Genomic DNA, 12,858 nt, shown 5'->3' with positions numbered 1-12,858 from the left:
CAACTCAACTCAAATCATCGTATTTGCATCAACTCAATTCAATTTAACGCTACTACATCTCGCGTTATATCGCTGGCAATAGTTGTCTCTTCTTCGACATCACCCTCTCAAACGAACCTAACAATATTCGCTACAAAAGTATCCTTTGTATGGGTCATCAAACATTACAACTTTCGAAGACTAAAACATCTCTGAAAAACTGGGAATTCCTCTAAAACACTTGGGTTTACTTGATTATTAGAGAGACGTAGGGGAATTTATTATATTGGAAAAAAGTGGCAACCTGCCATCAGACACTGGATATTATAATGAATTTTCAATAATTAAAATTTTAATAGAAAATTCGGATCAAAATAAGAGGCAAGTTTTAGCTTTCGATAAATATACATGACACCTGGATCCTACATTACATATATTTTTTCAACTAGGCTATAATGTTAGTTATAGATGTTCTAACAGTTATATGAACCCAAAATTCTACTATAATTAAAATTCAAGGAATTACGAACTAGTAATTCCACTACTGTAGCAAAGGTCACCTTATCCCTGTAATAAACAGGATTGTTCTTGTGTTACTGATAACAAATAGCATAAGATTGTACCTCTACTTATGTTGACAACCGATGCATCACAACCGTTCAGTCATTACAGTAAAGGAAGATATGGATACGATCTCAGTGCTCTTGGATGTTACGACAATACCACACCATACGGTGATAACTACAATCGATTCAGTACTACTATTCCGACAACAATCAAATTGGCATTTATAATACTAATCGCTACGAAAATCGTGGTGATTTTGATAGGTTTCATTTTTTTACAACTACATATTTTTTTGCAATTTTTTTACAGCTACAACTACATATGGAATTACCAAAATTTACAACTTTGCAACTATACACTACATATTTCAACTACGACAATTTTATTTCGTTGAAATTTATTTGAACAATGGTATTTATTCTTATTTTCTAATTAAGAAATTTTTTTAGCATCCTTCCGGCTGCAGCCATTATGACCAGTGACGGATAAACTCCTGTGCTTACATGTTGACGAAATTATACGCATTCCAGCAAACAGATGAAATGCTTAAAAAACGATGTGGAATATTTTTAGGAAGTCTCCAGATGAAATGCTGAATATTTGCGAGTAAATTAACTTCAATAACTAATAACTAATAATTTTGGAAATAACTTTTGGAAACAACGCTGCAATGTACTTTTTGCTTTCAATTTACTATTGTTTAACAAACCTGGCATGTCATGACAAAGCTTATTGGAGGAAAACTATTTTTTACCATTTATAATCTGTACAGTGGGTGTGTCGGTGATAATTCCTTGAAAGAACTGTGCTACTTGTGGGAACCATTTCGTAGTCTCTATGTTACAACTGATAAATCATTGGGTTATGTTTGCAGTGAAGGATACCCGTGTTTGTGTTCCTGAAAATCGCTTTAATCCAAAATTTTAACAATTTTCGAAATATTGTAAATGCATAATTCGTAGAGCATCCGTACACTTCACGAATGCAATTTTAGAGGATAAGACGAACAAATATGGGTGGGAATCAATAATATTTCGACATGTTTGAACTGTTTATAAAATAAAAAGCTTAGAAAAGTGAAAATTTCGAAAACTGTGATTCAAATAGAGAAATGAGCGACTCACAATATCGCGATATTTGCAGTTCTTTTTACAAGTTGGCACTGTGTCCAAGAGGTTGCATCAGGTGTTGCGTATGTGGAATGCATCAAAACCGTTAGATAAATAATTATCAGGTGTTATCAAATGATAATGTGTTATCAAATAATAATCAAATAATAAAAAATCTATTAAACGCTTGCAGGTCTTCATCTTGAAGTTTTCTTTTAAAAAGAATGTAGGCTACAGAATAGAGAGCAAAATTATATTAGTTGGTAACTTAACAAAACTTGGAATTCTTGCAGATTCGTCAGTAACCTGTTCTTTTCAACAGTTTGCAAGCATACATTCGTCGCATTCGATCACCAGTTGAAGGTCATTGCGGTCAACAAGCATACCTCGCATTTCTTACGGTAAAACCGTCTCATATTTTTAAAATAACGAAATTTTCATTAGCATGAACTAACCAGGACTGTTCTCCTATTTAGAGAAATGGTTATTTCGATTATTTGCGATATAATTGCTATGCATTAATCTATCTACAAAAGGCCCGTGACAGCTTTCAGCTCATCAGCTTGTTAAGCAACTATCGATGGCTCAGACCAACCGGTATTTATCGCCAACATATTTAATGTTATCGGTGGAAGGTCAGTAGGGATGGAATGAGATTTGTATTGTGAATATTTCTAAATTCGATGGAAATATGCTTCCCATTTTTGTGAAATTCTACAAATTTGCAGACGATACGTCTTTCCGGAGAAACGCTATTTCCGTATGTACATTGGCTGCTATATAGCATACATAGTAACCGTCCAAGTTGTCTCTGCTATCATTTTTATTTTTTATCAGCATTATGATAATACACATACGGGTTCATTGATCTGAGATACAAATAAATAAAATTTTGCTGCTGTTATACAGGAGCGGGCTGCTGTTATTGTTGTAATCTCTTTGCTATCACTTCTCTCTTTTCAGATTGTCTAAGGTACGCAAGAGTAATCATTAAAGTCAGAAAAATGGATAGCATTTTATGTGAAAAAAAAGAACAGTCTGGAAGATCTAAATGGCTGTGGAAAGTTGAAAATTCCTTAATGAAACTGAATGCAGATTCAGATGAATGCAAATAATGATAACAATTTGTGATACAGCGAACACTACCATGAGTTTTTATTCGATGATTAAGCTGTTATTAGTTGTTGAATGCTAACAGCAGTTCAGAGTGAAATATGGATTTCGGATATGAACTTCATGAACAGATCTGAAGGATGGGATAATGAGGATAATGATGTACATTTGAAAATGCTAAATGCAGTTGTTAGCTTGTTCACTGCAGACCTGGCGGTTCCTACAATACTGCAAGTATTGTGGAGATGACAATTGCATTTAGGGGCCATGTTATCAAGCTGACGTGTATAGTGATCGTTGCATGGAGAGTTGAAAGTGGTTTTCCAGGTAGTTTTATGTTATATGTTGTGCAGTGGAGTCATTTCTTTCTGGCTGTCCGTATTCGTAACACACGGAATATGTAAATAAATCTTTCTGGATAAATGGGAGGGTCAATAGCCACCGTTTTTGCCAGTTATTTTAAGTATATAAAAATTTAAACGAGCCGAGAACCAGGTACTGCACTCTTGGCCATCGTGTAAATGAAGTGGACAGTTCATTGATTACTTTTGCAAGTCTTAAATTAATCGTGTGTGTCGGGACAAAAGCCATGAGTAGTTACCGTAAAGATACAGTGCTTATTATGTCCAAATGTGGAATAGATCTGTAAGATTCCTTCTTCGTCACCTTTAGTCTATTCAAGACTGAGGAAAACTGTTTTAATAGTAGATAAAATAGAACTGACCATTATGACTGCAGGAGCTTTATGGATGTCGTTGAAGTGGTCAAGACATTGATGGATGTGGCTTCCGATGCTGTGCAACACTGCTAGATGTACTTCTGTTCCAGGTGGTACTCTTTCCTCATTTTCAAAGTCGGTTAAATCATTCCGTTAATCGTGGTAGACATTTAATTGAGCATTTTAAATCCTTAGCTTGATTGTATTGTAGTTGACGAGTTGTTATCAAATTGTTAGAACTCTGGAGAGATTAGTTCTCCGGAGGGAGAAATTGCTAGAACTTTGGAGAGAGAAATGTTAGAACAACCATTAAGTTGGACGTAGACACAGAAACGGTGAACATAATTTTTCAGGTAGTGCTCAGTGCATCAGTGATTTGGTTACGGAGGAAAGTATTGACGAAGGTACACAATAACTTGATATCTATTGAACGAAATAATATTAGTGGCAGCAATTCTCGGATTATCTGTTTCGATTTTTTTCTTTTCCGAAAACAAATTCCAAAGTTATATTATATGGGTTTGTAGGTTTGGAAAGTGACAAATGGACAGAAATGTTCTGTCAAAAATTTATTGGTAATTTGAGTATGCGCTCACTCATTGCATCGTTTGTGTTGTCTGTACTGCTGCTGAATTTTGATGCTTTTTGGTATGTCTTAAATCTTCATTAGTTTTTGGAATTTCATCTAAAGCCTTATTTTTTTTCTCTCAATGTTTTAGTAATTCGAATGGTCAGCTGAGTCCGCAAGAATTAGCCCCACCGAGGCCATTTTTCCCATCCAGTTCGAAGAAATATCTTGTTGACTATTATACTGGTAATGATGCAGAACCACGGAATCTGTTATACAACTCTGAAATTGTCATTGTTATGTATTATGCACCGTGGAGCAGGAGATGCACCAGAGCACGTGTAATCTTCGAGAATGTTGCGAGAAGTTTAAACGCATCTTCTGATGTAAGCTTTTTCATTATTCATAATATTTCTTTCTCTATATATTTTAAAGTATCGAACTTCGCAACATTGCTGTTAACGTTTTCCTTCTCAGAAATGCAATTTAAGAGAGCTAGACCAATGAAAAAAGCTTTTAGTCCTATTGATTTATTTCCTTTTCCCGGTCTTAAGAGTAGAGGGTTGAGGGATGTATTCAATCATTAAATATTTAATCACTGGTTTGCATATTAGAGGATCTAATTTATACCCTTTGAAGTAAAGTAGAGTCTAATTTATACCCCTTGGAAAGTTACTGAATTTTTATTGTACTGTTGAAATTATGTCATTATTTGAAATTTGTTCGTAATATTTTTGTGCAGATATCATTCGCAGCAGTCAACTGTTTTTTTCCCCATGGAGATTGTAGAAAATCTCACAAAACATATACATATCCAGTCATTGTTGCATATATCGGAAAGCAAAGTTTAATGTATACCGGTTTACTGGCATCAGACTACATATACAGGTAAAGAATTTACCCCATATTCTCGTTTAATACCCTCTCATCATCATTTCTACCCTTTTTCTGGATGTACGTTAATCCTACGCAGCTGCTCAAATATTTATTAATTTAGGTGGATATCACGTTTGCGAAACCCTGTTCGTCGTCTTATAACTCCATTCGCTTTGAATAGCTTTCTGGACGAATTTGATGATGCAGTCATTGCATTTTTCCATGCGGAGGTTAATTTCTCCAAAATTTCCTAGAAAATCCATTTAGACTTTTATCTGGTCGTTTTGTAGTAAATTAATAAGGTTACTCATTCTTTTTTCTAGATTGCATTTGCTATATCATATGAATTTCAACAGTATATCAAAGCAGCATTAATTGTTTTCCAACATCGTATGTTTCTGTTCGTTGCCAAGGTTGCCAATTATCTAGATTTTAGGAGCTATTGATTTATAAACACCCACTACAAATTTCCTAAATTTCAGTTTGGTCAAATCTTCCTGTTTTTTCATGGTTACGACTCATTACCTCTTTCTGATTATTTCGGAATCAGATTTCCATTTTCTTTTCTGTCTCGTGAATTTATTTTATGGACGAAAGGTTTAGTAAAACATTAAAAAGGATTCCAATTTATTCAAATTGGATTTCTCTGTAATATCAGTTCCTCAGTTCTGATTTGCATGTTAAATTTTCCATATCTCATTCTTGGTATGCAGAGAGAGAGAACTGGATTGGGATTGGAGATTCATGTACATTTTTATTTGCATGTACGACTACTGGAACATTTGCAGAAGATTTGCTGGATAATGTTGGTTTCGCCGTTGTGACAAATTCAAGCTTAGCAATGGACTTAAATTCGTCACCGAAAACGTGGATTCAGCTGAGATCTTGGAACCGTACTTTCAATTATAATAGATCAAATATGACTGCTTATAAAATCTTCGAGTGGGTTAAAAAGCAAGCACTTAAATCAAATGGTCTTCAGTGGATTAATCCAGGTTATGTCTCATCGTTACATTTCATTTCAAACTTGGAGAATTTTGAATAATCGTTTTTTCAAAGATTTTTGTTTCAGAAATGAATGGTATTGCAAAAAGTGAGGAGTTGCTATCGGTTTTACAACATGGTGCAACAGTCGTGGTGTTTGTAGATCGTCAGGTACTTTACCCGCATAGCTGGACAGTTTCAGTGGTTAAACAGGTGAATTGAAATTTACTGTATCATGAAATGTATATATAGAGTCTTATTAAAATCTTTGTTATGAACTTTAAGCTATTATTGCTTGCGAAATATCATTTTGTCAATACATATATGTTTTGATCAGGAAAGGTTTCTTATCAAAGGGAAAGGATGTTATAAATGGAGAGTTTGTTATTATTGACAGTGTTTTGTTTACGGAGTTTCAGTTTGAAATCTTATAATCATTGTACTCGAATGGAAGTTGGATATATTAGCTGGGGAGATATTTACTCAACGGTTTTTCACGGTGTATTCTTTTCAGACTATCATGGAATATTATGCATGTGGTGCAGATTTAACCAATCAAATGAAATCTAGATCAGACAAGCTTGATGCATTGGTTAATGAAAGAAATCAAATAATTACAGTGAACAGTCATAAATGTCAGAAAACTGGTGCTCATATTATGGAGGCAAGCTGTCCTCATTGGCATTAGTGAACCTCCAATTTTTTAATCGAAAAATGTATTTTCTTGATTTTGAGATTGATCGACTCATCTGAGATGCAGACCTTTTCAGATCCGAAAGTGCTGCATGATAGAGAAAAATTTTCTGGTGTCTCGTTGTTTGCAATGTCAATCCAAAAAAGGAATGGATTTTTCAGAAAGTGGAAATTGCAGTCAACTTCCACTCTTCTTTTATAATACTTACTCATCACTGTTTCATAATGTGCCTTGTTTATCCATCCTTTCGATACTAAGCGAAGGTTTGCTCTACTCGGTTATACTAATTGCTTAACAAAAATGCAACGTACCATAGGAGATTTATGTTACTTTTCGCTGTTAAATACTGAAAAGATCGCTCGTATTTTAAAGGAATTTAAAATGACATAATCTTGCAAAATGTAATATATATTTTCAGAGCAGTTGTTGAGTGATTGCTGTGCACTCCTGATTTCTAAAAACCACCGATTGGATATATCACATAATACATTTGAACAGTGTGCCAAATATAGGCTTGCGCGAAATCTTTATCATAATATTTCTGGTTCAGCCCCATCCACTTGTTACCCGTTTGATGCAACATCGGTCACGGGCCTTTCATGCGACAAAAATAATTCGCTACGGTTGGTGGGTTATCACTTCATTTTGTTCCATAGATTTTGGTTACTTATTTTCGATGCACTTTACCTCTTTTGCATATTTAATAATCAGAAACTAAGTTGAAGTGTGCAATTTAGTATGGTGTTTTCGAAAAGTTATTTCGTTTCAGCAGTTCTGACATACTTAAATTAGCGTGCAATGTATTATTAGCTATTTAGGTTTATCGGTGTTGACAGTCGATATGGTGATTATATGCTAAAGCGATTGAGGAGACCATACAATGGGCGGACTGTCGTACTAATTGTGGATCCGAGTACTGAAAGAACTTTTTTTATGCAAAGCGAGTTTTCCAGGTAGGAAGACTTCATACACGGTACTACATTTATCCGTCTTTCCAATTCTTTGTGTGATATATAGTTCTGACCTGACCATTATTGTTCTGCAACTTACTCCTAATAATTCCATTATTCCATAAATATGGGGAGGTCAGAGTGCTGGATTTTGCTGACTAGTTATTCATTTTCAAAAAATTTTTAGGCATGCTTTCCGTAATTTTTTACGTGCATTTCACAGTGACTCATTGGTGCCACACGTTATTTCCAAAGTTCCACAGAAGGAATCGGGAAATTTGACACATGATAATTTGTCTGTCTTACCGAGTACCAGTGCAAATTCCTTTGGAACGGATGTTGTGAGCGTATTAGACTATTTCTTTCACTACATTGTTTTTTATTCCGCCTGAAGGTTTCTACTTAATAAACCTGATTTAGAAATATCTTCGGAATGACTTTTGAGCTTGTTAGCTGGCTCGAAATAATTTGATGTTGTGTTTTAAGAATGTTATGAGATACTTTTGCAGAACTCGTCTGAGGATATTGTAGTGTTTTTCTCTGGAGGAAATTGGCATGGACCAAGTGCTGCCATAATTCATGTTTACCATTCAGTGGCCCACTACTTCCATCCATTTCTTAAATTCATCAAATTTTACATGTATGATTTATTATTTGTTTCCATTAGGCATTTAGAATTATTGTTGGATGATTTATCCGATTTTCGGAATTGCTTCTAAACGTTGTTACTACATTAGAAGTGACATGTTTTTTTAGAATTGATGTTTCGTTAAACGATCTGCCGTCGCAGTTTCAAATGGATACATTGCCAGCAGTTTTATTTTTCCCTGCAGAAAGGTCTGTAAAATATTTTGTATTGGAGTTATTGGTCAAAACTTTCATAAAATTTTGTTGGAAGTTCAGTAGAAACTACAGTAAATTCATTTTTTTCCTTCAGTGAATAGTTGCATATTTTTCAGGAAGTCGTCTTCATCACGATTTCCAGCTTTAGTTCCACTTACAGTACCAAATTTGATAGCGTTTATCGTGACGAGATGTCAAAGGGAGTTGCGGTGGCAGTTAGCCTTATTTTCTTGTTCACTATTATGTATAAAGAAGAACAGTATACGTTTGCAAAAGATTGCTATCATAATAAGGAACGATATCACATTACTGAGGTTGCTTGCGTCTTCCAGCTACGAGCATTCTCATCTTTTTCTACATTTAATACAAAGGTAAATTACCAAGGTTTTATTGTGATGACTTAGACTTTTTATGATTTTTGCATGCAATGAATATATAGGGACTATTGATATGTTTTTTTCCTTTTTTGATGCAGCGATTTTGGGGCGATGTAACTTCATGAAAACGTTTTTTAAACATCGTTTTTCTTTTTTTTTCAGACGCTCTGAACAACTTCGTTCCACACGTAGACTTCTGAAGACAATGTCGATGCCCAAATTCTCTTGATGCCAGCCAAGGTAATATCTCAAAAATCCCTATAAAAGTTCATGTCAACATTCAGTCCTAAATTTCTGCTCAACCTTGTGATTTTGTCTGTAAAATTTTGCTTGTTACATATATTGCGGGTACTTGGTCGTTGAGCTGACTGTTTATCCATCATGACGATCTTGAGTATTTGTTTCGCATGTACCATGAAACGAGCGTGAAACTGAAGTTAATAAAATGTTTGAGGCCTGAACCACCACTTTTTTCTCCTCCTTTAGGTAAGAATTAGATTAACATCTTTCACTTCCAGTGGACAAATTGTACTTTCTCTTAATGTAGATATCTTGAGATAATCGAACTTCTATGTTTCCATTACCTTGTGAGCTTTAGTCATGTGGTGAACACAAAAAAAATGTTCAAGAACTGGTAATTTTTAAAGCCTATATCCGAACTTTCGGGTATATTCCAATGGCTAACACTTTCAGCGAATCATTTATTTCCTCATTATTTTTGATCGTGGTACGATAGATAAATTTAGTCCGCTGTTATGTTTGTTGATTTAAATTTTTGTGATCGATCAGTTTGTGATGTAATATATTACTGATTTGATTATTTACTGTAGATATTCGGTTAGCATAGAGTGTAATGGGTAGGAAGGGAAAATAAAGAGAAAAGCGGAAATTCTTTTTTATGCACTTTATTAACGGAAAACGGTGTTCATTCACTAATCGATTGCTGGTGCCTTTTTTATTTCCGAAAAAAGTGGTGTCCAAATCCCAGTAGATCCAGGGTGTATCTCTTGTTGTTCCCATGATATGGAAGTTTAAATTAGCGGAAAAAGCAAGAAAAAGAAACACAACTTTTTTAGTATACTTCGTGGAAGATTATTACTTTGCCGTGACTGCACATTATTAAATTCATTGGGTAAAACCTCAGAAATATACCTTCGACTATTCTTTCGTAACTATAGTCATGACGGAGTGACAGACTTCCATGCTGCACATGTGTTAATTTGTGCTTCTTTCTGCTTTACTCATTTCCAAAAATTTGTAACGTAGTTGGAAAGGTGGCAAAGTTGCGTTATAATAATTGAAAGATGGCGTTGAGGGCATATAAAAAAAGTTTGCAAATGCGAATTCGAACAAAAGATGTATTGCATTTTCGCAAACTACAGAGAGCATAAAATGTTGTTTGCATACATCAGCAAACATGTATAGATACAATTCCACAGAGCAGATTTTCCGTCTCTATTAGTGAGAGATGGTTTAAGTTAGCCTGCTCTCCTACTTCTTTATTTTGCAAAATTTATTTTACCATCAAAGAAGGGCCCACACTGTTAAAAGTGTTTATTGGATCTCCTTGAGGCATATTTCCCCAAGTTCTTGACCAGTGTGTGTTAACATCATATTCCGAAGAAAAACTTCATTGATGACTTCTTTCTTTGTGATCTGTGATAATTCAACTAAGCAATATTATACTGCAATAGAAATGGTGGTGTGGATGGATGATTCGTCTAACAGAATCAAGTGATTTTGTTTCTCTGGTATACAAAACAAGACATCGCAGTTATTGTCTGCTTGTCATTTCGGTCATCAAATACGGTAAAATAATTTTGCAGTCCGTCACTGTCTTGATCTTCAAGACCAGTGAAATCCAGTCGTTTTGAAGTGGTACTTTTTTCAGTGTTGAATCGGTTCTCCTTTCCCAGCTGTATTAAAGAAATACATGACCGCGATCTGTGCACACCCATCCCAGTACCATCATTACTTTTATCTCGGATGTGATTCAGTGCAACAATCCTACCTGGTAACTGTGCATTCTACTGCGGTACATAGCTATCTGCAGTGGTGCTACTGCATGTATGAAACGGGAAAAGTAGACAGTTGCGATAATGGCGATGACAATAGTGTAGTGGCACTGCCGGTGGAAGAGACGATGATGCTGGCAGGGATGGGACTGAAATCGATTGGAGCTTTTTGTTGCTTTGAAGGAGTAGCTTTAGTGGTGGCTAAAAACAGTGCATTTTTGCTAAATGTATACTTTCGGGTAATTCGAATGTTTGTGTATGTGTATATATGTGCTTCATATGGATGTCGTCGTCTAGTGTTCTGTGTCACTTTGTTGGTGTGTCGTCGGGACAAACATAAGTAAAATGATATTTTTATAGGCTGCTCGAACAGCAGTGAGAAGCTGGGGAGGGGACAGTGGGCCAAACATACCATCGGTACCGTGGATAATGGTTGCATCTCAAAAAAGAGCAGTAACCGCATCAGGTGTGCGTGTCACCAGTGGCAGCTCCGATCTCGGTCCATAGTGGGAGAAGGGACTGGTGGGACAGCTTGCACCCCTCCTCTTGTCCCCTTACACCGGTTTTGAGGTCTGTGTGTTTTAAAAAGCATTTTTCCCTATTGTATATATCCCACCATTATATATATATGTACACATATACATGTGTATTATGCGTGTGTGTGTGTGTGTGTGTGTTTGTATGTGGTGTATTTGTATATACGTGTGTGCATGTGTGTATGTGTATGTATGTATGTGTGTGTGTGTGTGTGTGTGTGTGTGTGTGTGTTTATGTATCTGTGTGTGTAATATGTCACCGTTGTCAGCTCCGGTCTCGACCCAGAGTGGGAGAGGGGACTGAATAATGGTGCAGCTTACACTTTCCGCTTGTCCCGTAACCCGTTACACACCATTTCTGAGGATTGTCAATGTGTTTTGAGAAGCATTTTCCCTATTGTATATATCCTCAATAAATAAATAAATACATATGTATATATATAGTATATCTGCCTGCTTGGGTGAGTGTGTGTCTGTGCTTCCCAAATTGACAGTTGTCTCCTCATGGTTTAACTCCCTGTTTTCATTCCAACTCTTCAATTGTTGTCATTACTGTTTCATCTAGTTGCTGTGTACGCATTGTATGTAGGTAGGACAGGACATCTTTCATATCAGTTCCACAGTTTATTTTCCAGCGCGTTCTCCTTATGATGTAGATCCTGGGTTATTTTTGTAAAGGGAACTTTGATTTCTACATTTCCGGACATTGTTTAACAGGGACTATAAGCCATTTTACACAGCAGTATCTTTATGTATTCCTTTTCATATTTCCAACAATGGTGCGAAAATATTGCAAATGTCTACCGCAGTCAAAGGATTTTGTCAGATGGCCAATGTCAGGGTCTGATCCCTTATTAATCGGAGTGTATCGGACTCTTATCCATATACAATATTATTATGGCAGCTAGGTCAGCAAGTATGGGTTGTCTTCTTATAGTAACGCGCTTAATCTTTAATCCGATTCTGGTCAGGTTTTTGTTGATTCGCATCTCCCGATCTTATCGACTCCACATATCTTTTGCTTAAAGCTTTGGAGAATACCCCGTCTCTTTGCAGCCGTGTAGTTGCCGAGATTGGTTTGACAGATGACCACGTAATAAACATAAAACTCATTTAAAATATTTCATGTTGCGAAATTTGGCTTCCTAGAAATTAGAGGGCCGAAAAGGTGCGTGGGCGAAAAGAAAAGCCCTATGAAGTAATCACGATATGAGCACATCTCAGAAAGCGATGTAACGAAAGTGGCTTCCACTGAAACATTGTGAATATCTAACAGTTTGTAACAGCAGCTGTATCGTGTCCTTGCGTGGCTTCATTCTTTATTTCAAAACTGCCCTTGTTCTCATTTGACGACTTTTAACTTCTTACCGGCGAACACCAGCGAATCTCATGCTCGCTTTTTGAATAATAAGTATCATCAAAATTTATGTGAGAACAGGAAATTTACATGTGCTTACTCGCAGTACTGGCTACAGATTGTGCTTAGGATGTTTCAGAGGAATGATGAATTCAATTGCTCATTCAGGTTT

General features: G+C 35.8%; 3 protein-coding genes across 3 annotated transcripts; all 3 read left to right on the top strand.

The window, feature by feature from the left end:
* Positions 1-610: 610 nt before the first annotated feature.
* LOAG_08317 (hypothetical protein) lies at positions 611-1,035 on the top strand (the record flags this gene model as incomplete). The annotated part of the gene is made up of 3 exons (XM_003143849.1): positions 611-796; positions 856-935; positions 996-1,035. 3 exons carry the CDS (start codon positions 611-613, stop codon positions 1,033-1,035), a joined length of 306 nt encoding a protein of 101 aa, XP_003143897.1.
* Positions 1,036-2,235: 1,200 nt separating this feature from the next.
* Positions 2,236-9,007, top strand: LOAG_08316 (hypothetical protein; the record flags this gene model as incomplete). The annotated part of the gene is made up of 20 exons (XM_020447668.1): positions 2,236-2,290; positions 2,619-2,628; positions 2,977-3,095; positions 3,840-3,890; positions 4,014-4,134; positions 4,206-4,440; positions 4,797-4,942; positions 5,052-5,160; positions 5,254-5,320; positions 5,719-5,925; positions 6,003-6,127; positions 6,429-6,578; positions 6,685-6,871; positions 7,027-7,231; positions 7,427-7,561; positions 7,746-7,899; positions 8,068-8,198; positions 8,315-8,395; positions 8,518-8,772; positions 8,941-9,007. The coding sequence occupies 20 exons, from the start codon at positions 2,236-2,238 to the stop codon at positions 9,005-9,007; spliced, it is 2,610 nt and encodes an 869-aa protein (XP_020302126.1).
* A 1,704-nt stretch (positions 9,008-10,711) lies between these two features.
* LOAG_08315 (hypothetical protein) lies at positions 10,712-11,300 on the top strand (the record flags this gene model as incomplete). Its single annotated transcript, XM_003143847.1, has 2 exons — positions 10,712-11,032; positions 11,154-11,300. 2 exons carry the CDS (start codon positions 10,712-10,714, stop codon positions 11,298-11,300), a joined length of 468 nt encoding a protein of 155 aa, XP_003143895.1.
* Positions 11,301-12,858: the final 1,558 nt, after the last annotated feature.

This window comes from Loa loa, assembly GCF_000183805.2.
Source record: "Loa loa unplaced genomic scaffold supercont3.598, whole genome shotgun sequence".
Classification (NCBI taxonomy): Eukaryota; Metazoa; Nematoda; class Chromadorea; order Rhabditida; family Onchocercidae; genus Loa; species Loa loa.
This window is presented reverse-complemented; position numbering and strand designations above follow the sequence as displayed.